The sequence below is a fragment of the Phasianus colchicus genome, chromosome 9, assembly GCF_987193195.1.
Source record: "Phasianus colchicus chromosome 9, bPhaCol1.hap1.1, whole genome shotgun sequence".
Taxonomy (NCBI): Eukaryota; Metazoa; Chordata; class Aves; order Galliformes; family Phasianidae; genus Phasianus; species Phasianus colchicus.
The window spans coordinates 9,537,036-9,560,629 of NC_143444.1; the positions used below are offsets into that span (position 1 = coordinate 9,537,036).

Consider the following 23,594-nt stretch of genomic DNA (forward strand, 5'->3'; position numbering starts at 1 on the left):
GAGCTGCCCATCTGACATGTAAGAACATGTGTTTTCAGAAAGCTGTCTAATAGAGCCCATTTTAAGACATTTCTCCTTGAATATGTGGGTTCCAAAACACTGATTTATTAGGTGAAAACCAAAGATTATGTCCACTCCCTTCATTTTTCAGGTAAGAAGTGGGTGAGATGTAATTGGCGTTAGAATTTGGGCTTGCATCCAGAAGCCTGCCCCACAGGCTGCATGCTTTTTGTTGCTTCGAGGGGCTGAGCCCCTTACAGCAGCTTTTGGAGTCCTTGTGGTTTTTGTAAGCCCTCTGTGTGCTTCTCCAAACCTTCTCACATGACTCGTCCCATCTTCCTCCACTTCCCCAAAGTCTGTCCCTGAAATATTGATTCTCCATGCTTCTTGTCCTCCCCCCCCACCTCCCCCTCCCATGCCAAGGTTCTTTTGAATGTCTCCTTTTCTCTCTCTGACAGCTTCCAAAGAGATTCTGTACTCTTCCACTTGCTCTCCATGCCAAGGTTTTGCTTGCCCTTCCGTTTTCAGCTCCTGCCAGTAACTTTTTATTTTCCTGAGTCAACATCTTTAGCAGTGTATAGGGATGAGCAGAGATGATTCAGATGTTGTTGTGTCAGAATGTATTGACAGATGTTAATGGATTTCTTGCTCAAAGGATGTTAAATATTGGGACTTTTTGCATTTAGAAGAAGCTGAAGTGCTTAGTGGGAGGAGTGCAGATTATAGATTAAGTCTTGTAAGAAGGTTTATATTCCTTAATGGCTCTATGTGCTACATCCAAAGATTTAATTTAAAGTATTGAATGTTCTCCTGCAAATTGTGGCAACATGATACAAACCTTTGCAGTAAGACAATGTGAAAATATGTGTGTGACAGTTATTTCTAGGGTTATCTTAACCTCACTAAGGCAAAGGTTAGTCTTTCTCTGCCTATCTCTCCTTCTCCATCCCCTGTGCTGCATCTTGGAGACTTACATAAAATATCTTCACATTGAGGATAGGGAGAGATCTGTAGATAAGGTCTCTTTGCCAGCTGGATTAAAATGCCTGGGACTGTAATCAGGTTTCCTGCCTTGCCCTGGTTGTTTGTAGCTTTTATGTGGTTTGAGTGTCTTAAAAATGGCATCTAACTAATATAATATGGACATTAGAGAGAGTGTGTTCGTGAATGTTGGATTCTGGTAAGTACAACTCCTCTATTGAAAGCGACACGAGGAAACATAAATCTTCCATTTCCAATGTTTTCAGCCATGGTTTTTCTTAAGTCACACAGGAAATTACATGCCTTGATTAACGTTTGTCCTCCTTTTTGCTTTGTGTTTTAAGTAACAAGCCAAACCCCAACCAGATCAATGTAAATAATGTCAAACCAGGAGTGGTAAATGGTACTGGAGTACAGGCACAGAACGCGGCAGCAGGACGGGCCTGTGAAAGCTGTTATAGTAAGTGACATGCAAATATGGCACTCGTGCATAGGGAGCAAGTGCTGTGCTGTAAGCAGTAAGGGAAAAGCTGTGTGGTGTGGGTGGCAGAGAAGGCTTTGCAATGGTGGGGGAACCAAATTTGACATAGCAGCACTTAAGCAAAATGTTTTTTGAAGTCACTGCTTTTACATTGCTTAGCATAAAGTACATAAAGGTGAGTTAGTAAATGTCCTACATAATTGTGGGTAGCTATTGAGCAGAGACTTCAGTCAGCAAGCTGTGAACTTGATCAGTTTTCATATTTTTTTAATGCATTTCAAAATATGGAATATGTCTGTATTTGATCAGCTGCCTGGTACCAATATACTGAGTTCTAACGCTTGTCCTCCTGTACAGAGAGCCTTTGGATTCTGTGACATAGGACTGCAAGAAGAGTCAAGTCACAGACTTGCCTTATGTTCTTCCATTGTAAAATTAATGTATGGGGAGTTCACAAAATGAGAGTCTTTCATCCTTCCCTGCAGAAATTGTTGTCGACCAGTATTGCAAAATTCAGTTTTGTTGGCAGGAATTTTTCCCATCCTGCTATGTGTTTCTTCTGTTCATGTTTTAACAGGGTTTTGTGTGTAATTTCAGTGAAATAACAACGTTGGTGATGACTGTAAAGCCAATATGAGGTTTTTAAGGTCTTTTTGCACTGTCTTTATCATGTGGGCTTTCTTTTGTAATGGTTCTAAAGAAAATAAGCTCTGAAAAGCGCTCCCGTTTAAGGACATATATAATTTCCACCTTTGTTATCTCTAGCCACACAGTCTTACCAGTGGTATTCTTGGGGTCCCCCTAACATGCAGTGTCGCCTCTGTGCATCCTGTTGGACGTACTGGAAGAAATACGGTGGCTTGAAAATGCCAACTCGGTTAGATGGAGAGAGACCAGGACCAAACCGCAATAATTTGGTAGGTAGCAGCACAACAGACCCCTTGATGATCTTGTCTGGGAAGCTTGGTGCCGTGATTTCTAACTAACAGTTCACTGTTCTTAAACATATGACAACAAAAAGAATGCCTTCAACCCCCCTTGTAGTCCTTGGGTTTTGATATTTCATGACTTAACTTCAGCTGTATGTCATTTGTTGCCAAGTGCTGCCGCAAGAAGAAAAAACACCAGGTGATTTGTTTAGCAAACTAGCCAGCAAATGCACAGCAGAACCTCGTGGCAAGAATTGGGATACCAGCCCATGTTTCTGATAGTCCATTTCCATGATTTTTGTTGTAGGGGGATGAGGACTGATTTTTGCATAAAGGCATTTGTTATTTCCTGAAAATCATTCCCTTTCCCAAGGCGTTTTCAGAATTAGATATCTCAGATAGCTAGTGGCTTTTTAGAGATTCCCTATCTTGTTTTTCTGCTTCCTCCTGTTTTGTTAATTAGTCCTCCTTTGTTTTGTATAGTCTTTGGGTAAGCATTTTGTTGAGCTTCTCTTTGCCTATGGCATTTACTCAAAGTAAGCTCAAAGCATCATAAGTTGAGTTGATTGGAAAGAGCATCTGCACCCTACAGTGGCTGTGGACAGAAGAGTAGTACACACTGCCTTCTGTTCTCTGATTCTTTTTTGTCTACTAGTTTTGCTCCCACTGCTTTCTTGTTCTGTTTCTCTCCTTTCACCTCTCTGTTTTCCTAGCTTCTGTTTGCCATCTGAAGTGACTTAGGTGCAGAAATAACCACTAGCTTTTATCAGCCCTATAGCTCTTATTAGTTAAAACATATGTAAACAGTGTGAGAGGGAAAAACCTTGTTCTTCCTAACCTGGGATTTCCTTATTTTCCCTACCCATAGGCAGGTTAGCAAGGAGATACTGCTTCAATTATTTGATTGGTTTGCTTTGTTGCTTTTCATGAAAAAGATACTGTTTTTGCCCTCTGTTGTATATAAATGTCATTCTGTGTTATTTTTTATTACGTATAGTGAACTCTGGAAATTGATTCATTGAGTTCAGAGTAGAAATCAAAACAAAATCCTGCAACTTTGAGAGAAAAATGTTCTCCCCTGCCCTGAATTTGCTTTGGGAAGTAAGCTTGTGATGCAAATTGGCCATACAGCTACTTTTGATTTTCCTTTCCGTCCTACAAATGCTTTGTTGTAAAGGATTTGCATTATGTATCCAGAGCAACTCTAAGCACCCAATATTTGAGAGTCTTTTCATAAACTCTGTAAGCTCTAAATCATATGATAGAATCCAGCAACTTTTTTAGGACTGGCTTTTGGATCCCTGCTTTAAAATTTGGGACAGCCTAGAAGTAAATAAATCCCCGTGGAGAGAAAATGTTTACCTCCCTAAACCTCCTTTGAAATATTTTGGAAAAAGATAACAAACGTTGATGGTAAGATTTGGGAAGTGGTACATAGCTGTGCTGGAAATAGCTTTGTCTGTAATGCTGTTTCTTCTCATGTGATATGATATTCTTTATGTTATTCTTTCTGCTTTTGAAGGCTCTCTAATAATTCTTTCTTTCCTTTTAGAGTCCTCATGGTGTGCCAGTGCGAAACAGTGGAAGCCCCAAGTTTGCTATGAAGACACGACAAGCTTTTTATCTTCATACAACAAAACTGACAAGAATTGCCAGACGTTTATGTCGAGATATCTTACGCCCCTGGCATGCTGCAAGACATCCCTATCTGCCTATTAACAGTGCAGCAATCAAAGCAGAATGTGAGTGGTGATGCAGCTGGGCACCTACTTGCAAAGGGGTTTTTTGAGATTCCTTTGCTATTGAGTTGCAATTCCTGATACTCTTGCCTGCAGTTAGCCCTCCCACAAAATCTGGCTATACTTGTAGAGTGCTCTACCTGATGGCAGGCTAGACAAATAACTTTAAAAATTCATGAGTTTGTGTTTGTTTTAAAACATTCTTGTTTGCTGTTACCTTTGGCGTTCTCCTGTATTTGCATCTTGCTGCTGAGACATGCATGCATGCAACCTGTAAGTGCTCGTTTTGATTGGAAAGCTCTCTCAGAACACCTGAGTTATTCACAGTTATTCACTGTAGTTCTGCTACAGTATCTTAATCTTTTTACCCTCTAATTCTTTCTCTTTGTTTTACAGGCACAGCACGTTTACCAGAGGCATCTGAAAACCCATTGCTATTAAAGCAAGTGGTTCGAAAGCCTTTAGAAGCAGTACTCCGGTATTTAGGTATTAAAACAAACCAACAACAAAAACCAAAGAAGCAAAGAGCCCTACAAGCTAATTCTGCTGTTTGTTTTTCCATTTTGTTCTGGATTTAGATGCTTGTTCTGGGTTTAAAAACAAACAAACAACAAGAAAAGATGAGAAGGTTCCCATGAACTTGTCCTTTTTCCTTTTCCTGTTTAATTTGACAGACCTGGTTGCTCAGCAGCCCACTGGGAGCTTGCTAAGCTCTATTTCTTAAGCGAGGTAGAGGGAAACAGCACTGTTTGCTGTATTCTATGATGCATGCATGGACAAGTTACCCTCTGCTAATGCAGGCCTGGATGTAATGTTTTGGGAACAACTGGTCAGTCTGTTCTTCCTATTTTCAAGCTGTCTGGGGCAGCACAACTGGCTCCTCCAGGGAGACTTTCAGATGTTGCACAGCGCTGCTCAGGTTTAGCACAGCTTGTGAAGCACAGCTGCTGGCTGTTCCTGTGCTGGAGCTAGACAATGGAGCATATACTTCCATTCATCTTAACTTTGTCTTTTTTTTCCCTTTTTTTCCTGTTTTCTTGAATACCTGGGCCTCTCATCAGCTGATCTCTGATGGAGTATTAAGTAGCTCTGTTGTGACATAAGAGCTCTGACTACAAAGAATTTTCCCTAGCCCTGTTGGTTGTTACAGATACCCTTAAGCCGTGTCTTAGGTCATTATGGCAGTCTGACCACAGAAAGCTGGCTTGGACTATTGTACTTTACAGGACTCTTTCTCAGCCAGAAGGTTGAGTTCAGGCTGGGTATTCTTTATGGTGGTGGCTCTGAATCCTCACTTCTTTGACCAGTTAAAAATTGTATTTTTACAAACCTTGCTGAACTGGTAAAGTTGTGATTTGTGCAGAGTTTAGGGGTCCTACATGACTGCCCAAATAACACAGAGCAGTCCAGAAATACCAGATTCCAGATTACTGGAGAATAGTGTTTTGGAATTATATACAAAGTGTTCTTGTAATCAACTCTTATTTTAAGATGATAACATGGAACAGTGGATATTATGACATTAGCTTTAATATATTTGAAAGAAGTGAATTTCTAAATATAGTAAAAATGATTTATGTAAACAGTAATCTTCAGTCAAGATCACTAGTGGAGGTAACTTTCGTGTAAGGGAAGATATATTTGATCACCTTGAAAGGTTGCTTCCAGCTCTGTATTTTCATTAATGCAAGTAACTCCTTGCTGTTTCACAACAGAATCTCATCCATGTCCTCCGAAACCAGACCCTGCAAAGAGCTTGTCCAGTTCTCTCAACAATCTGACTCCTGCTAAGTTTACACCTGTCATTAATAATGGGTCCCCAACTATCCTGGGAAAAAGAAGTTATGAACAACACAATGGAATGGATGGTAAATGTTTTTCTGCTGTGTGTCCATTGTGTGCATAGGCTCCTTATTCTGTCCTTTCGGTATGCAGGGATATTAAGATTGTAGGCATAAGTTCAGGTTTTTATTCTTAGGGTTGTCTTTTCTTTTCCTTTTGTAGAAGTTGCATCTTCCATTTCTAGTTTTGGCTATGGCACATGGTGCACACTGCCTGGGTGGTGCGTACACGTAAGGTTTCCTACCATGTTAATGGAACTCTGCCTAGGTAAACCAACCTGGCGAGTGGGGCAGAGAGAAACTTCCCTTCTCTTTTAATTTTTTTTGTTTTTGTTTTTTTTTTGTAATGAGTAGTATGAAGAAAGCCTTAATAGCCATATCCAGTGTTATTTCCTTTTACTCGTGAGGTTTGCAGGTTTTTGATTTGTAGGTAGTAGCTGTGTGTTTTCCAGGTGACTCTGTAATGTGTGGATCACCTGGGTTTCAGAAAAGCTCCAGAGGCTGTGTGCCATTGTGAGATGCAGGATTGCTGCTTAGGTAGGGCAGGCAGAAGTGCCAGACCTGGTGTGCCACAGACCTGCTCCTGCCTTGCACTTCTGTTGGCACTGAGAACCTCTGATCAGTGGAGGCTGGGCTTTGTCTCCCCAAGAGTAAAAGGCAAAGGGAAGGTGTTTGAAGTGAGAGGCAGACACAAGATATTCTGGCATGGAATGCAGGGCTCCTTTCTGAAGAGCTGCTGTTGCCTGAGAGTGCTGGGAAGAGAAGTGCAGTCTTTTCCTCAGATGATGATAAAAGGGCCTATTGAATTCAAGTGATCTTAACAGAAGTGAAAAGATGGAGGGGTAGCTCTCCTTAAAAAGGGAGTGGAACTTTAGCTTTATAGTGGCTCTGAGCAGGGAGGGAGATCTCTGTTGTCTACCCAGAAGTGAGCGCAAGTTACGTTAACAGAATTTTCCTTGGAGAGAAAACAATTATTTCCTGCTGTGTCTTATTCCTATAGACTTATCCTGTCATAATAGATTAAAATTGCAGAGAAGTTTTGATAGAGCTGAATAGAATCTCTCTTTTTTTTTTTTTCCTTTTATTTTTAACTTCATATGATTACAGACATTTGATATCTTAATATTTGTGTTTTAACATTAAGAACTTATAAAACTGCTGTTGTTCAGGTTGCTGATGTGATATTTTTCTCTTTTCTGTTCACTTGTGCTCTATCAGGCAACATGAAGAAGCGCCTGTTGATGCCTAGCAGGGGTAAGACCTTGAAGCTGCGCTCAGCTTATGCTAGGACAGTGACTTTTAGTTTCATCTGCTGGCTTGTCTGTGCTTTGTGGCTAATGATGCTGTTTGTACATTCTGTGTTGATGTCTGTGTTCCTTGGGTAACCATTTCCACCTGTGGTTATGCTGCTCACCTTCCAAGCTTTCCACATGCAGATAAGAAATCATACACAACCGTACTGAAGTCATGAACTGATGAATAATTTCTTCACTTTGACAGTTTTTAGCAGTTTTGTGGAACTACTGAAAGCAGTGATGGTTAGTTTGAAACTAGCTATTGATTCACTGTCTGACTTCTAAGAAATCAAAGTTTCTTACGTCCTGAACTGCTTTAAATTCACATTGACTGAAAGAAACAGAAGATGGTATTTGCACCAGGTCCTGGGCTCAAGCCTCTGTCTTTTCTGTTGTTGAGTGGATAGTCTCACCAAGGTGAAGCTGTCTGCGTGTCCTTTACTTGCAGTAGAAATTATGGCTTTTTTCTTATTTCTGTGGGGGGAAAAAAAAACCAAACCAACCTGTTTTGACTAAGGAACAGTCCTGAAGGTTTTTGTATGGGATAATGCAGAAGAAGTGCATGTGATGATGCTTGTCCACGTTCAAGCAAACAGTCAATTTGGAGTAGCTGGGTTATCCGTGAGACAGGCAAACACACAAACTTAGGTTTAGGCATTAAGTGACCTGCACTGCATGCCCTGATGTTAAGCTTTGTCTGTAATGGCTGAGATAGCAGATGGCTGTTACCAATATATGTGTGCATGCATGCAGAAGTGCATGTGGAGAATACAGCAAGGGTGAGGACGGTGATCTTCATACTGTCTTGCTGTCCTTGGGATACTTTGATACTTTCTTCCTGAGTTTTTAATGTGCTTCTCAGTTTTGGGAAAAATAATAGCACTCTTCCAACTCAGTCAGTCTGGCTTCGTCAGAAGTTAGGAGGGAAGGAACTGGGGAGTAACTTGAAATGTCCACAGCTCCTGGTGACTTATGGCCATTTCTGCTGCTCCTTGTTAAATGTCCTCATCAGGAAGGCAAGAGCCAAGTTGCTTAGCAGACGACACACTCCAGAAGGATGGAGGTTTTGAGGCTCAAAGGACTGAAGAAGAGCTCACCCCTTCCCTATGGAAAGTGCTGGATTTCATACCCAGAGAACATTTGCTTGTTGTGAGCAGAGCACAGTTTTAGGGAAGCACTTGCCCAGGCTACTCAGAATATGTGTTGCTCTGAAGCATACATGAAGTTGTGCAGGGACCATCTCTCAGTGCCTGCTGCTGCCTGTTCCCAACCAGCCACCAAAAGGCTTGGAGTACCATTTGTTCACGTTACTGCTGGGTAGCTGAGTGTGATTCAGATTCCACGCTGTCTACCTGCTGGGGTAACGAGCCTTAATGGGATGTTGTGAGCAGTCCAGCTGAGGCTTGTTGGTTGGGATTAGTTGTGAATGGATAACATTTACCACCCTGCAATTTCCACACCTGGAAGCTGAGGTGGAGCAGAAGAACCACTCGCAAAAGAAACAAGTCTTAAAGAACTTGCATTGAGATCTGGTGGGCACAAGGAATTGTGTGGTGAAAGTTTGGTTGAGTCAATTGTGGCGTGGAGCCAGTTTGTGTTGGTGCTGCTCAGTGCTGGTGCCCAGTTGCCTTGCACAGGAGCTGGCTAGCTGTGCTTGCATGGGGCACGGCTACCTAATAACCTGTTCCCTGTGCTGCCCCGGAAAGGGGAATGTGGTGTGAGACGTCCCTTTGGTTCTGAATGGAGTCACTCTGGCTTATTGATGTGGGGTCTGCTTGTTGAGATGGGGGGGAGGAGGTCAGAGAAGAGACAGAGCATGAGTTGGAAGCACTGTGGGGAGAGTGAAAGGCGCTGAGAGTGAAGCAACCAGAATTTGGGAGCCAACGAGTTAGGACTGTGTAAAAGGATTGAAATGGACTCATCAATCCAGAAGTGTCTGACTTTGGGATTATAACAGTCCTGAAACATGAGGAAACAATTAATGAGAGTAAAGATGAATTATTATAGTCGGTTTCTTGTTTGTAAACATAGATGCACTGGGTAGCTCCTACAGACACTACAGGAAGGGTGTTCTGAGTGTTTCCTTCCTCCACAATACCCAGTGCCATACTGGCTGGTTTAGGTCATTTTGCATAGGAATGTACTGCAAAGAAAAACTGAATGGAGAGACTGAAAGACACTTTGTCTACTTCTGTTGAAACAGTTTCCAAGGAGATAATAACTTACTGCAGTGTTACATGGATTATCCAGTCTGTTTTCTGTTGGCGTGCTGTGCTGGTGGCATCTGGAAGATGCCTCATTTCAGTCTCTGAATTCTAATGGCAAACAAGTGGTGTGGTGGGCTTCAGCTGAAGTCTCTTTGCTGAAAACTGGTGATAAAAGCCTTTTGGTGCTGGGCTATTACTTCCAAACTTATGGGGGATGCTATCTGTGCTGTAAGGAGTGATGTATTGCAGAGCTGACAGTGTGTGATGGGTCAGTATGGCTTTCCTGGTGGCCAGCTCCTAAAGCAGTATGGAATCGAGAGGTTGCTTTGCTTTCTTTTTTAGAATTCAGCCCTCAGAAAAGCCTAATTAATGAAGTGCTGTGAATGTTCTGCTATAAATGGAAATAGCTCCTAACTGCTGGGTGTACCAAAGTGGTGACTGAGAGGGGAAAGGTTGGAGGCAGAAGACAACCTCCTCTGTGCAGCTGGAGCTCCCTGTGAAGAGAAGTAGTAGTGGGAGCAAAGGAAAAGCTGGGAATTGGGAATGTTGGTGGGGAGAGATCAAGGATGAAAAGGAAAGGAGACTGCTGTCACTGAGCAGCAGCCTGAACTAGTGTAACTAACTATGGAAACATTGGAAATTGCTGAAATGCTAAGAGTACTTCAGATTTTTGCTTGAAAATGTTGCTCTTTCTCTTGCAACTGTAACTCCAGCTGAATATCTTTTAGCCCTCCTTGTTCTCAATCTTCCCTGTTTAACCCTCTGCAGCCAAACTTTTCCAAACTTCAGGTATGATTTGTCTGTACAATCAGACAGAGTTTTGTCTGATGCTTCAATTCTAAGGGCAGGAAAATTCACATCATTTTTTTTTTCCCTTCCACTTTGTTTTATAAAAAAGCATAATTATTTCATCTGTATTTTTGGTTTCCCTCTTTAAATTGTGTTAGAGGCATTAGGCATACCCTGTCTTTCCCAGCACTCCTTCAGTGCTAGGCTGCATGGACAAACTCATGCAGATCTCTGCTTTTGGAACATAAGAAGCACACGGAGTCTCATAAGCGATAGAATACAATGAGATGTTAAAAATGTATACATTTATTTCTTTTCTCCATTTCTGTTCTGGTGCCTTTCAGACAATATTTGCCGTGGATGATTCTCTAGGGAAGATGAAGGGACATTTTATTTTCTGGGCCCCGGTTACTTTTGTCCTTCCAGCTGTTCAGCACGAGGTCTGTGTGTTGCTCTTCCATACAGATCCCTACAGGGTGAAGGGAGGGAGCACTGTGAGGTTTTTTTTCCCTTGCACCATGCTAGCTTTCATCTAATCAAATGAGCCTTTTCAAGGTCGTCACGTGCACTCTAAAATTGGCAGAAAGAGAAGGGAGCATGAAGGAGTAGCAGGAACAAAGGGAGAAAGAAGGCTTTTCCTGGCGACAGACATACATTGATAAAAGTGGTAGTGGATTGTGCTCCATGTAAAACTGGAGAGGGAGAGCTGTGGAAACGATGAAGGCATGAAAAACACACTGCATCATGGAAAATAATTCTATCAAAGCAGAAGTTGTAGATGTTTGTCTCTGCTGAGAAGAGCAACAGAAGTGTAATAAGAGGGCGATTTAGTCTAGCTGGGACTGGAATAATGAGCTGCAGCATCCAGAAGGTACAGCAGGAAGACTTGGGCTGGAAACAAGCTGCAGATCTTTGAGTGAGATGAATTAACTGTTGGAATACCTTGCTCTGCTGCTGGGCGTTTCTGGAACAAAATGGAGTGTTGATCAGATTTAATGTGTTCTGGTTTGTTGTTTCTCAGCTCCTTCTGTGACAACATGAATGAACTCCTGGAGCTGGAAGCACTACAGCTTCGTGAGTCTAGAGTGGCATTAGTGTAATTATCAAGAGATGAGCATGAAAATGGAAATAGTATTTGTGATCAATAACAGCTGTTGAAGTGGAAATACAGGAAAGTTCTCTGGCATCAGCTAGTAGGAAACCAGACTGAGCTAGAAAGGACTTTTGGAATGACTTAGACTTTGCAAAAAAAATGATGTTACCTTGGTGTATAAGCTGCATTAAGATTCTGCCCTTATCAGCAGTGACAGTTCCAAAGTTGAGGATACCTGGCCAGTAGCCCTGCACATCCAGGAATGGCTGTAAACAAGTGCCAGTATCGCTCCCTTGGGAAATAATAATGCAGTACTGTGAGAAGTCCTGGCTTTAGCTATTGATATCCAGCTCAGTGCAATGCTAAGGCCAGAAGGGAAGAAGCTTGGTGCTGCTTGAGCCAGTGACTACTTCTTGCCAGCAGTGGCATTGCTGGAAGGAATGGCAAGTGGCTTGTGATGCTTATTGGACCCATGCGCCTATGCAGTTTGTTTGGTTAGATCTTGTATCAAAAGCAGGGGTTAGTTTTGAGAATTTTACTTAGTATTTTGCATTCAGATGTTGAATGATTCTTTTTTTTTTCCCCACTGTCTCCAGCTTAGCCATGATGCTATGATGAGTTTATTTTGCTGCTATGGAGAAAGAACTGGAATTGAAATGGGGAGATGGACTTCTCTCTCACTCTAGGTCAAAGAGTGAAAACCATTTAATTTATGAGCGATGGCACAGAATAAGATGTAATGCAAGTAGAGTGCATATCCCAAGGCCTTGTTGGGAGCAGGTGCAATTAATCTGAGAAGAAATAAATGAAGAAATGAATGATTAGGAATGCAAAGGCAGAATTGCAAATGACCTCAATGATACAAAGCCTGAATTTCTGTGTGTATGTGGAGTCTGTGTGATATGTATCATATATATACGTGTCATATAGAAAGTACAATACTCCTAATTCTAACAACAGCAAGTAATTCAGTGATTTCTAGTCCATATAATTAGAATCACCAACCCCTAAAGCAGCGAGCTGTATGGCTTCGTGACTTTTTTCTTAACCACTCAATGTGTTACAGTTGGGCAGAGTGTACCATGCCTTTTAGGAATGAGGGTGAGTAGTGGTGAGATATGTTCAGATGGAGCCAGGACCTGCTTGGCCAGTGGCTCCCTGTAGCTGGAAGGTCCAGCTTTGCATCAACAAACACATCATCTGTGAGGCACTGCCGACCACATCAGTGTGAACTCCTAGACTGAGTGTTTTAGGAATATTTGTCCAAATCCAGCAAAGTTTGTGTGCAGGGGTTAATGGAAGGAGCTGGATAATGAACAACTACTTGTACAAAATTCAAGCTGCTCTGTTTGGAATTACTTATTTGGAATGCTGGTTGTTTAATGTTGTCTTGGGTTTATCTGTCCAACAAGCAGTCACTTCTGTGTTCCATTACAAACAACACAGTCTGTCTCTCTGTATTTGTTGCATGGGGCTGGGCTACTGTATTCTGAACTATGTGAACCTTTCCCTTTTTTTAACCTTAGATCTTTTTTTTTCCTTTTCCTTTGCCAATCTTGGTAGGAACTTACTTAGGTAAGTAAATTGCAATTTTAACATCGTTTTCATATACAACAGAATTTGAAGAAAATGTTAGTCTAGGTGATGTCAGGTACAATTTCTGACCTGTTCTGCTTGTTGCACTTGTGTTCCTGAAGGTTTATAGCCTTTGTTTGCTGGAAGGTGGGCCCTCAATCCATTCACAATGGGAACACACTCTAAGCAGTGTCAGAGAGGCATTAAGGCCTTCTTGCAGGCTTACAAAAACTGCGTGTGTGTGTAGTCAACACACAGATTGTTGTTTTTTTTTTTTTTTTTGCCAGTGAACCACTAACCTGGAAGCAAAATCCTTGTTCATCATACCTCATTCATGCATGCTTCTTTTTTTTTAATAGCTTGCTTACAGATGTGGTACTGTTGGTGTTTTTGTTACTGCTAGGAAAGATGGAGTCCCAGCAGGAGTGCTTCTGGAAAAGGAAAATGCATATAAAGAGCATGTGGATTTAAAAAGCAATGTATTTTAGCGTGGCCTGTGTTTTAAGTTGACTAGTTGTGAAAGTATTGACTGAGTTCTCACTTTTCCTTATAACTGAAGATGTGCTTATGGATGTTGCTGCATATTGCATGTTCAGCGTGATAATTCTCTTCAGTAAGCAGAAGTGAAAGCAAAATGCCATCAGTGAGTGATTGATGTCTGTATAGATTGAAAAAATAAAAAATGAGGCTCACACAAGATGGAGGACCTGTATTTTTCTGCATGGTGCATAAGCTGAAGAGTGGAGTGAATAAGTTCTAGGAACAAAGAATGAAGAAGCATCAGTTTATTTCCAGGGGTTGGAGGCCTGGCTGCTCTTCTTCCTTCATACCAGGGTTAGGTCTGTGCACACTTGTTGTGCTGCACTGCTCTGTCACATGGTCTGTAAGTGTATAGGCAGTGGTGTGTACGTTCCAGAACAGAGAAGTGCTGGAAAACTTGTACCCAAATAGGAGAACAGCAGCACTGGATGCTTATTCTGCAGCTTCTTCATGATAGCTGAAAATAGCTCCACTCCAAGCAATGCTGGGTGTGCTGCTGAAGATTTAGGCTCTCCTCCTTTTCAGCATGGCAGTTGTGTGTTATGTATGGCTTAGAAAAGGAAAAAAGGAGGCCGAATTTGAGCTGTGGAAGTGGTTTCTGGATGGTATTCAGGGTCACAGAATCACAGAATGGCCAGGGTTGGAAGGGACCTCAAGGATCATGAATCTCCAACCCCCCTGCCACACGCAGGGCCACCAACCTCCACATTTAATACTAGACCTGGCTGCCCAGGGCCCCATCCAACCTGGCCTTGAACACCTCCAGGGACAGGGCATCCACAACCTCTCTGGGCAGCTGTTCCAGCACCTCACCACTCTCTGTAAAGAATTTCCCCCTGACATCCAACCTAAATCTCCCCTCCCTCAACTTAAAACCGTTTCCTCTCATCCTGCAGTTATCAACCCTTTCAAAGAGTTGATTCCCCTCCTGTTTGTAGGCTCCCTTTAGGTACTGACCAGAATTGCAGCAGCAAGGGGCATGCAAGTCTCTCCTGAGGTGTCAGAGGGACTGGGTGTGCTGGATTGCTCTCCCATCCCAACCAGAGCCCACCTTCCCCTCCAGGTGTTGGTGTCAGCTCTCCTTACCCCCATGGCGTGCTCCTGGGGTATTGCTATGGGTGGTGCAGGAAGTTACTGTTTGCTATTCACTCCTTTATTAAAGTGAGAGTTAGCTCCAGGTGGTAGGAGATTGTTACATGAGAAGAACCAGGTTGGTAGATCAAGGGGTGATATCTTCAGCTTTGATCGTTCCAGAGTGGAGGGTTCAGTGGGCCATCGTGACCTTCTGTGACCATTTTGGACTGAAATCTCATCTGTGATTGTGCTTATGCTGGGGAACTGAGGTCACCAAGTCGTCAGGTTGCTCCAGGATCTCTTTTAAATTCTGTGCTCTGCTTAGTTGTTTGGCTGCCATTTTGGTAACAGTGTAGAAGGGTCTGTGGCAAAGGGCATCTGCAGGTGTATGTTGCTTGCCTCATCTTCACCTAATCTTCTGGGACCTCCTGGTGCTTTCATTGAGTAGTGGAAATTTTGGCAGGAGGAACTGAATGGGAAGAGTTTTTCTAGAGCCTTGAGCTTTCTCAGTGCTACAGAAAAGAAAAAAAAACAACACATGGTCTTGAGGTTTTAGAATGTGTGTCAGTGTCTTTGACTGCAAAAGAGTGGAAGACCTGCTTGGAGTCATCACTGTAGACGTTTTTGCTTTGTGATACTCAGTTCTTACAGGTGCACATCTGATAGACCTCATCTCTTGCACAGAAGCCACTAAAACCTCTGGGTAAGGATCCATGGTTTCCAGCACAGCTGCATTCTGTTGCTGTGGCAGCTGTGCTGCAGTGTGTTGTAGATGTTAAGCTGTCTGCTCCTCTTAGGTGACTGATCTGGGTAAAAGCTGCTCACTTAGCAGCAGCACTTCAGCTGCTTATACTTCTGCTGTGATTACTTTTATTGCAAACCGAAGCTGGTCTTTTTAGTGTCTGTTTTCATATTGATTCTTTCAAACTCTAGTTATCAGAGTGTGACTAAGGGGAGATGTAGCTAACCGCTGCCTTATTGCTATGGTAGCAAGAGTATGAATTGTATGGAAATTGTATCTTTTTGTGTCTTATTTTACTGAAGCAATATTTTGTTATGTGCATTTTATTCCAGAAGCTAGAGCTTATGGGTGAGGGTGTCCCTGTTGTAGACCACTGTTTCCTCACTGTCTGAGGACTGGAAGCTCTGGGGCTCAGAGCTGGCCCTCAGCCTGTGCCAGTGCCAGCATCTCCTGGAATATTCTGGGTTCATTCTGGTGCTGAGGATTAACAGTTCTACTGTCTGTTGTACAACCAGCAGTAGTCATTGCAGCAGCAGCCACGTATCAGCTGCTCCTGTAGGCTCATATTCCCTAGTATGAGAAAAGAGCTAATCCTGAGTGTGGTTAGCAAGAAATGCATGGCTTCAGTCCAAGGCGTAGCATCCATGGATTTACATCTCCCAGAGCTCCTGTGAATGAGGAAAGTACTATCTTCCTGTTAGGGAAGGGAGAGGAAGAAAGCAAGCCCTAAAGCACAGCTTCTGGGCTGCAGCCAGTGGCTCTGGGCCACGTCCTGCTGGCTGTGCTGTCCGAGCAGGCACTGTCTCTTTGTCCAGGCACAGGCAGCTGCCTGCAGCTGGATGTTACTGCTCCTGTGTGAAAGAGGAGCAGTTATCTGGCTCTCACATCGCTTCTGTTAACATCCAGAGGTTGTTACTGGTCATCTTGGTGCATGGCACATCTGCTCTGCAGATTTGATGGAAGTCATCTTGGCAACTGTTTCTTCATCTCTTTGGATACTTAACCACAAAAACATTGCAAAAAGCATGTGTCCTCACATTTGAAGTAGCCAATAGCATACGTCTCTACTGAATGAAAATAAACTTGGTATAATCCTTATGTAAACTGTTGATTGCTAATGTGGTGTTGTGATGCTCAGTGCTCAGCAAAGTATCCCCCATTGCGCCCTTCTCCCTCACAGTACATTGCTGTGCCTTCTATTTCCTGCTGTAGCTGCCATGAGTACATCCTGTTTGCTCTTACCAAGGAGGATTTCAAGGAATCTGCTGGAGTACAGGCCATCACCTGTACTGGTCTATTCTTGCTGGATTCCATATTTTGCTTTTTTTATCCCAGCTTAGCTGGCTAACAATGGGAAATGGCAAACTGAAAGAGTTGTGTTGGGAGGCTTGTTAGTAATGTGAAGGCAGAGTTAGTCACTGCTTCTGTAGCTGGTACCAGTACTATGTGTTTGCTTTGTTACACCAACCTTCTTGCTTTTCAGCCAGGAGGGGCTGAGAAATATGGTTTGGTGCTTTAGTGTTAATGGCATGATGTTTCCTAGGAGCATGCATTTCAGGAAACCAAGTGGTAGTAACAAAAGTGCTTCTTAGATCTACTAGTCCTTTCTGTGCCATACCCTGCAGCCTTAGAGCAGCACTTTGTTCTCTTGTGTGCCAAAACCTGCAGGCTCTCATCTTAGTGAGGAACTGTGTAGCTCAGGGTGGTGTGATGGGGTGTCTGATGGGGTAGGAAGTGACAATCGAGTAAAACTAAGCCCTGGTGCCTCCTGGCCCTGGTTGTGCTGCTGGAGGAGGGCTTTGAATGGGGGGCTGTGCTCAGTAATAAACGGAGCTGAGCCTGTGGAAGGATTTAGCAGTGGTAGGTGAAAGCAGGTTATCTCCGCAGTCTGCTTGCTAAAAGCTTGGAACAACTCGCTCAGATGTCAGCTCCCTGGGCACCTAGGGATGACAGGGAAGATGTTACTTGTTGTTGTCTTGACAGTATAATACTTTCTACTTTCTCCCTTCTCGGTACCAGTAAATCCCTCAATAAAACCAGAACATCAGTTTTTCCCAAGGACTTGAGGCAAACTTCAGGTCTAAAAGAGGAGGTGTACTTGCAGTGGTAGTTTGACAGTGTGAGTAAATGGAGAGAAGACTGAGCAAATGAAATGTTTTTAATCTGCAAACCACCTTGTTAAGGAAGCTCTTTTCCCAGTTACGTTCCAAGGAGGGGAGAAGTTAGTTTGGTAGAAAACTCTTTATTTTAGCAAAACAACACAGTTGCAATCGTAGTTGCGTGTTTTGATTTTTGTACTTTTTCTGTCTTGGCAAAGCAATGGTCTTACCAGCTCTATTCTCTTTCCTGTTTGTTAGGTCTGCCTAACCACGGACAAACCAGACAAATGGTAAGAGAATGCTCATTTAACCAAAACAGGGAAAAGAAAAACAATTACTATTAACCCTCTCTAGATAGAACACCCCATTAAACCGTAGTGTTTCACTTCCATCTTTGCTGTTTGCAGCTGGTCACGCTTCCCAGTTCCTCAAGAAACTTGAATAAACAATTACTTTGGGGCATATGAAAGGTCGAAACGATTGAATAAAATTGAAAACTCAAATCAGTGATTACATCAGTGAGATTGTTCTGAATGGAACATTTTCTTTCTGCTCCTATGGAAACTGAGTGGCTGTTTATAGCAAAGCTCTGGGATGTGTTTCTAGATGGAACGTGTTTCACTGAAGGAGGAAGGCTTACATGATGGAAGGGTTTGCTTGGAAAAGTCTGTTCTGTTTTGTTTTTTTCTTTAGGAAGTTGGTGTGCGAGTTGTCTTCTGAGAATGCTTGTTCTTTTGTGTTCTTTTATTTTTTTTTCCGGAGTGATAACGATTCCTTTCATCCACGATGCTGAGATTTATCAAAGGACAGAAGCAAATAGCCAGTCTGACTGATGCATCTCTGGCAAAATGCTGTTGCACCAGAGTGAATGTCATGAGAAGGGGCCAGCACAAAGGCTATGCATCACTTTGCCCCTTCTCTGGCAGTTTTTGTGAGACCTCAGTCTCACATCTCTCTGCTCATGGGGGAAAGCTTGAAGCAAAATTGTATTTCTGGCCTGAGAAGATCTGCTTGGGGTGCTGATGAAGTGGAGTTGGCCTCAGCAGGTGAACTGCCACAGTGCATTAGTGTCAGCAGAGTCACTCCAACATGGATAAATCAGGTCTGAACGAAGGGCACCGAAAAGTGACCACAAGTATTCAAAATAGTGACATGCTCAGATGGTGGGCAGTAGCAGGAGGCTGTACCTGGAGAATGCTGTTCAGCTGGTAGTAATGAAGCATTCGTCTGGTTTCTTACTTGAGCATCTGATACGAAGTGGCAAATTACATTTCTCATTGCATTCAGCTTCACTTCTTGTCACAGAGGAGACTGGCTACTTGTTTGTGTCTGCTGTATAAACCAGCTCAGTGCAATGTGACAACCTAACACTTGTTAGCTACAAGGGTGGGGACCCTGAACTGCCTCACTTCTGGTTGCTCAATAAAAGATGCTACTGAACTGAAAACTGAAGGTCCATGTTTCAGGATGTGCCATTTGAAACACTGCTCTGTGCAGGCAGAGGAAAGGTGACTCTGAAGCACACAGGTCCCCCTCTTAGGTATTTCCAAGAACTCTCTTGGGAGTCGTTCTGCATATATAGCACATGGGGAGGAACTTTCCATCGTAACATGAATGGAAGAATGTTCTTGGAGAAATCTAGAGGGGCAGAGGAGACAAAACCTTTTAATGGAAACCTTTTCCTTAATAAACCTCGAATGTAAAAGCAATTTCTTGAAGTATTTCCGTGGGTTGCTGTGGTGCCAAAATTGTTGTGTATAATTACATGGAGCTGGGCAACTAAGAAATCAAATTGTTATTGCACTTGTGTACAACAGCTTTAAAGAGCTTAGGATTCTAAAAGATGGGGTTTAGTTTGTTTAGCTGTAAAACCCTCATGTTTGACAAGAAGCAGGTATGTCTAACATAGTTGATTAAGGCTGGTCAAAAAAAGTCATTAATTTTTATTTTCTCCTCAGATAAAACACGTCAGGTGCAGGGTGCTTTTTTTCCCTTCTTGTTGAACAAACTGAAGTCTGCTTATAATAAGTTGAGTGGGTTTTTGCCATCAGCTGCCCATTCTAGGGCTTGAGTGCACCTCGTGTCCCCACCTTTCCCTTTGAGGTGGCTCTGCCAGGTGGGATGTCCCTCCTGAATGTACTTAGTTTCCCATTTCATGGTCGGTGGGAAGCCTTGGGGAGGTGGTCTAGCCTGTGATGTACCAGAATTAAATTTAGTGGCATTTCTTGGCGTTTTCTGACCAGCTTTAATTCATGCATATCAATTTTTTTCTGGGCCCTTATTTTGCATCTTTCCTGACTGTCCAGTGTTACCAATTTCAGTGGGATTTCTCAGTGTGCTAATCAGCGGGAAGAGGGGCAGCAGAACTGGACTTCAAATGATCAAGGACAGCTGCATTTGCGAAGCTTAATCCTTTGCTCCCTTGCATCTGCACCTCTCTTATTAACAGCTCACATTTTTCCAGTTGAGTGGAAGGGGGCTGTGGGTCTGGAAAATGATAGCTTTGTCATTTCACAAAGTGTATTCTATTTGGGAAATCCGTGTTGTTAAATGCTAAAGAGATTTTATGATGAAAGATGCTAAGCTTCGTAGTTCTGGATTTGTTTACAATAACTTGTTGAAATTATGTACCATCATCATTAAATAATAACCTCCTTAGAACAAAATGGATGTGGGTAAGTTTGGTGCCCCAGAATAAATGTAAATTCAAACTTTTCTATTTCACGTGCTGTGTATCTAGATTTCCTTCCCTGGAATCAATGGAATTGCTGTAGGTTTATGGTAGCAGCTGAAATCTAAGTCATGTGCTCAGTCTTTCAAACTTGATGTCATCTTTCAGACACAAACAACAGATTATTGGTGATGCCTTCCATTTACAATTTGTTCTGTCGCTGAAGTATTGCTGCCCTGTTGTATAATGGAGGTGCCTAACTTCTACTGCTTGTGGACAATTGCTTTTGTGTGAATTCTGCATTCAGTCATGGGCAAGAAGGGTACATGTTTCCCAGAACCTCTGAACAACTAATATGAAAACTTTTAATTCTCTTTTCCTTTGTTTGAGTGCTTATTGTGTGCTGTTGCAGGTTTGTTGCAGCCTGTAACTGTACTTTTTTATGTATCACGTCAGGGACCAAGCCGAAACTTGCTGCTCAATGGGAAATCATACCCAACAAAAGTCCGATTAATTCGTGGTGGATCCATGCCTCCAGTGAAAAGGAGGAGGATGAACTGGATTGATGCACCAGATGATGTTTTCTACATGGCCACTGAAGAAACCAGGTGAGAAGCTTGGGCTTTTAGGAGGGTTCAAGGGATGTCTTCTGGTTTCTGTTCCATGTGGAGGTTACTGCTGCAGACTGGATACAGGCACTGCTGCTGGTGCTTAGATGGATAAAGGCTTAGCTGGATATGTCTTATGTCTCACGTGCCTCGTCATCACAGAATGGCCAGGGTTGGAAGGGACCTCAAGGGTCATGAATCTCCAACCCCCCTGCCACATGCAGGGCCACCAACCTCCTCATTTAATGCTAGACCAGGCTGCCCAGGGCCCCATCCAACCTGGCTTTGAACACCTCCAGGGACGGGGCATCCACAACCTCCCTGGGCAGCTGTTCCAGCACCTCACCACTCTCTCTGTAAAGAATTTCCCCCTGACGTCCAACCTAAATCTCCCCTCCCTCAAAAACCATTAAAACCATTTCCCCTCATCCTGCAGTTATCTACTCTTTCCAAGAGTTGATTCCCCTCTGTAGGCTCCCTTTAGGTATTGCAATGCTGCAGTGAGGTCACCTCGCAGCCTTCTTTTCTCCAGGCTGAACAAGCCCAGCTCCCTCAGCCTGTCTTCATAGGGGAGGTGCTCCAGTCTCCAGTCACATGCTTACATTCAAGAAAAAAAACAGATTCTTGTTTCTGAGCGATTTCTTTATGATATGAGCAGTAAGGTGAAGAAGACAAGAGAGACATTCACCTGGTTTAAACCTAGAAACGTCTGTGGAGATCCTATCCCAATCTATGAGAAACAGAATAGGGCCTTCTGGTGCATTGGTAATGCTGAGGAGCCACACTGCATTCACTGCTCTGCCTTGCCATAAAAGCTTTTATGTTTACATACACTGAAAACTGCTGAATTATGCACAGCACTATCCACTCTTGGAGCATATATCTCGCCTGGTGCAGGCTCTTTTGGCCACTATAATTTTTTGAGGTTGCATGTGCCCTGTATGCTTTCTTGCACACTGAAATCTGTCGTATTGCTTCCCAGAACATCATTTGTGCCCCCCAGCAGGCTGGAACAGCAGCTTTCTGCCCAGTACCTAGCAGAGACAGGCATGACAACTATGGAGTGCCTGTGTCCTTACAAGTAACCAAGGAGGACGTGAGCTTTGGGTGCTTGTTCTCTGTGGTACTACTAAATAAGATGCTGCTTTTGAGCATTCTGTTATTAAGCATGAAGTGCATGGGTGGTCCAGAGTTCTCATGTCCTCAACCTCCTCCTTAGCCTGCAAAGCATTTCAGCAGTCAAGTGACTGTTCTGTGGGCCTGTTTCCAGCAATGGGCTTTGAACGTGGGCTGAGGTGGTGATGTTTAAGTTATTATCCACCTGTGCATTTCACCCTGGTTCATGTCATTAGCCTCTCTTTTCTTCTTTTCCTTCTCTTTCTGTGACGTGCTGTGAAAGTAAACAGTGGAATCCACTGTATAATAGAAAGCAAAGTGAGAGAAGTAATTAGTTTTTAAAGGAAGCATGTCTTTATTCCTGTCATCTTGCTCTGATGAAGAGGTGCTGGGATCCCATTACAGATCTCCAGCTCTGACACATTCACGTGCCATGGCAAATGCAAGGCTTTCAATCTCTAATTCAGTCCTCACGTGCTTGAGGCATATTTCATGATCCTCCAGTTGCAAAAAACTGCTCACCACGTTTATCTTCCCAACCACAAGCAGTACTACAGATTTGTGGTAGAAATGTCTCAATACAACCTCAAAGCCCTGCTCTTTGATCTGTACAGAACGGAGAGAATATTTATCAGCTGCAGGGTCGGATGTGAGAACCGCTTACTGTAGAAGACAGACCAAGGTAGGAAGGACCAGCCTCACAGCAAGCAGCACATCTCAAACATGGCAATCAGAGCACAGCAATAAGCATCAGTTCAGTAAGATGGTATCTCTTCAAAAGAAAAGAAAAGAACAGGCTTCTTTGTCCAGCAGCTTTGCTGCCTGATGAGTGTGAAAAGAGACGTTTGGCAGCCTGCTGAAAAGCAGGGAAGCTTTGAGCCATGTAGCATTGTGAGAGGCACGGGTTTTCTGTTGGGCATTTCACCTCTAACTTTTCCCTGAGCCATCTGCTGCATTCCAGCGTCAGGAATGTAAGGCTTGTTTGTGAACTCCGGAACAAGCTGAGCTTTGTGTAGGCTCCGTAGCAATCAATCTAACAGTGCTATCTGCATATTGTCCTCCAGCTGAGGGCCAGGCTGTGTTTTTGGTCACAGAAAGCAGGTTTCCCTGAAGTTTTACCCCCCTCTGTCCCCTTTGTGTGGTACTGTTGAGGACGGTGCTAAGAGACTGGATAGCTGTGAGGGAGCAGCTTGAGAAGTTGGTAGATTGAAAGTAATAAGTTCTTGAATTCAAATGTCAGAGTACAGAGCTCAACCTTTATAATTTATGCGAGTGAGGCACAGTGTGAGCTGATTAGAATGTAGAGCTGCTGAGAGATTATTTCTGATGGCAGCACGTCTGACGGAGCACAGACACTGTGAGAAGCTCTGCTGGCTAAAAAGTGGATGGACTTCAGCAAAGTGGGTCTTGGAATAATCCTCCCCTCCAGGTTCCCCTGCTCCTACGTGCTTTCCCCCCAGTTCTCTTCTCTCCCCACCCTATGCCCTTTCAGCTTCAGAAGAAACTGGAGAAATGGGGACGCGTAGTGAAGATGTCTGTACATGTGACTGGAGCCAAGTTTTCAACAGACACACATCAATTAATCAGAAATGTAGCAGTTACTTGGGGGGCAGCTGGTCCGGCTGTGGATTGTGAAGCCACGTGGCTGCCCTTCCTCTCAGGCAGTGTCAGATCTCTGACACTGAAAAAGCTAGAAAACCTTTAAGGAAGGAGTCTACAGGACAGGCATCCTTATCAACCCCTCCTTGTGGTCCCGGTTCCTGAGCTGAAGGCTGTGCATAATGGTGCTGCTGGACTACTCCTGTGAATATTTA

General features: G+C 43.2%; 1 protein-coding gene across 4 annotated transcripts in view; it reads left to right on the top strand.

The window, feature by feature from the left end:
- Positions 1-23,594, top strand: part of MTA1 (metastasis associated 1) — a 71,524-nt gene that overhangs the window by 45,218 nt on the left and 2,712 nt on the right. Inside the window, exons 12-20 of one of the 4 annotated variants that reach the window (XM_031595739.2) lie at positions 1,326-1,441; positions 2,228-2,379; positions 3,944-4,133; positions 4,527-4,616; positions 5,846-5,998; positions 7,190-7,225; positions 12,919-12,930; positions 17,644-17,675; positions 20,513-20,664. In XM_031595739.2, coding sequence (XP_031451599.1) covers positions 1,326-1,441; positions 2,228-2,379; positions 3,944-4,133; positions 4,527-4,616; positions 5,846-5,998; positions 7,190-7,225; positions 12,919-12,930; positions 17,644-17,675; positions 20,513-20,664 — 933 coding nt within the window. The remainder of the gene's footprint in view (positions 1-1,325; positions 1,442-2,227; positions 2,380-3,943; positions 4,134-4,526; positions 4,617-5,845; positions 5,999-7,189; positions 7,226-12,918; positions 12,931-17,643; positions 17,676-20,512; positions 20,665-23,594) is intronic. The other 3 variants (XM_031595740.2, XM_031595742.2, XM_031595741.2) reach the window with 3 other exon arrangements.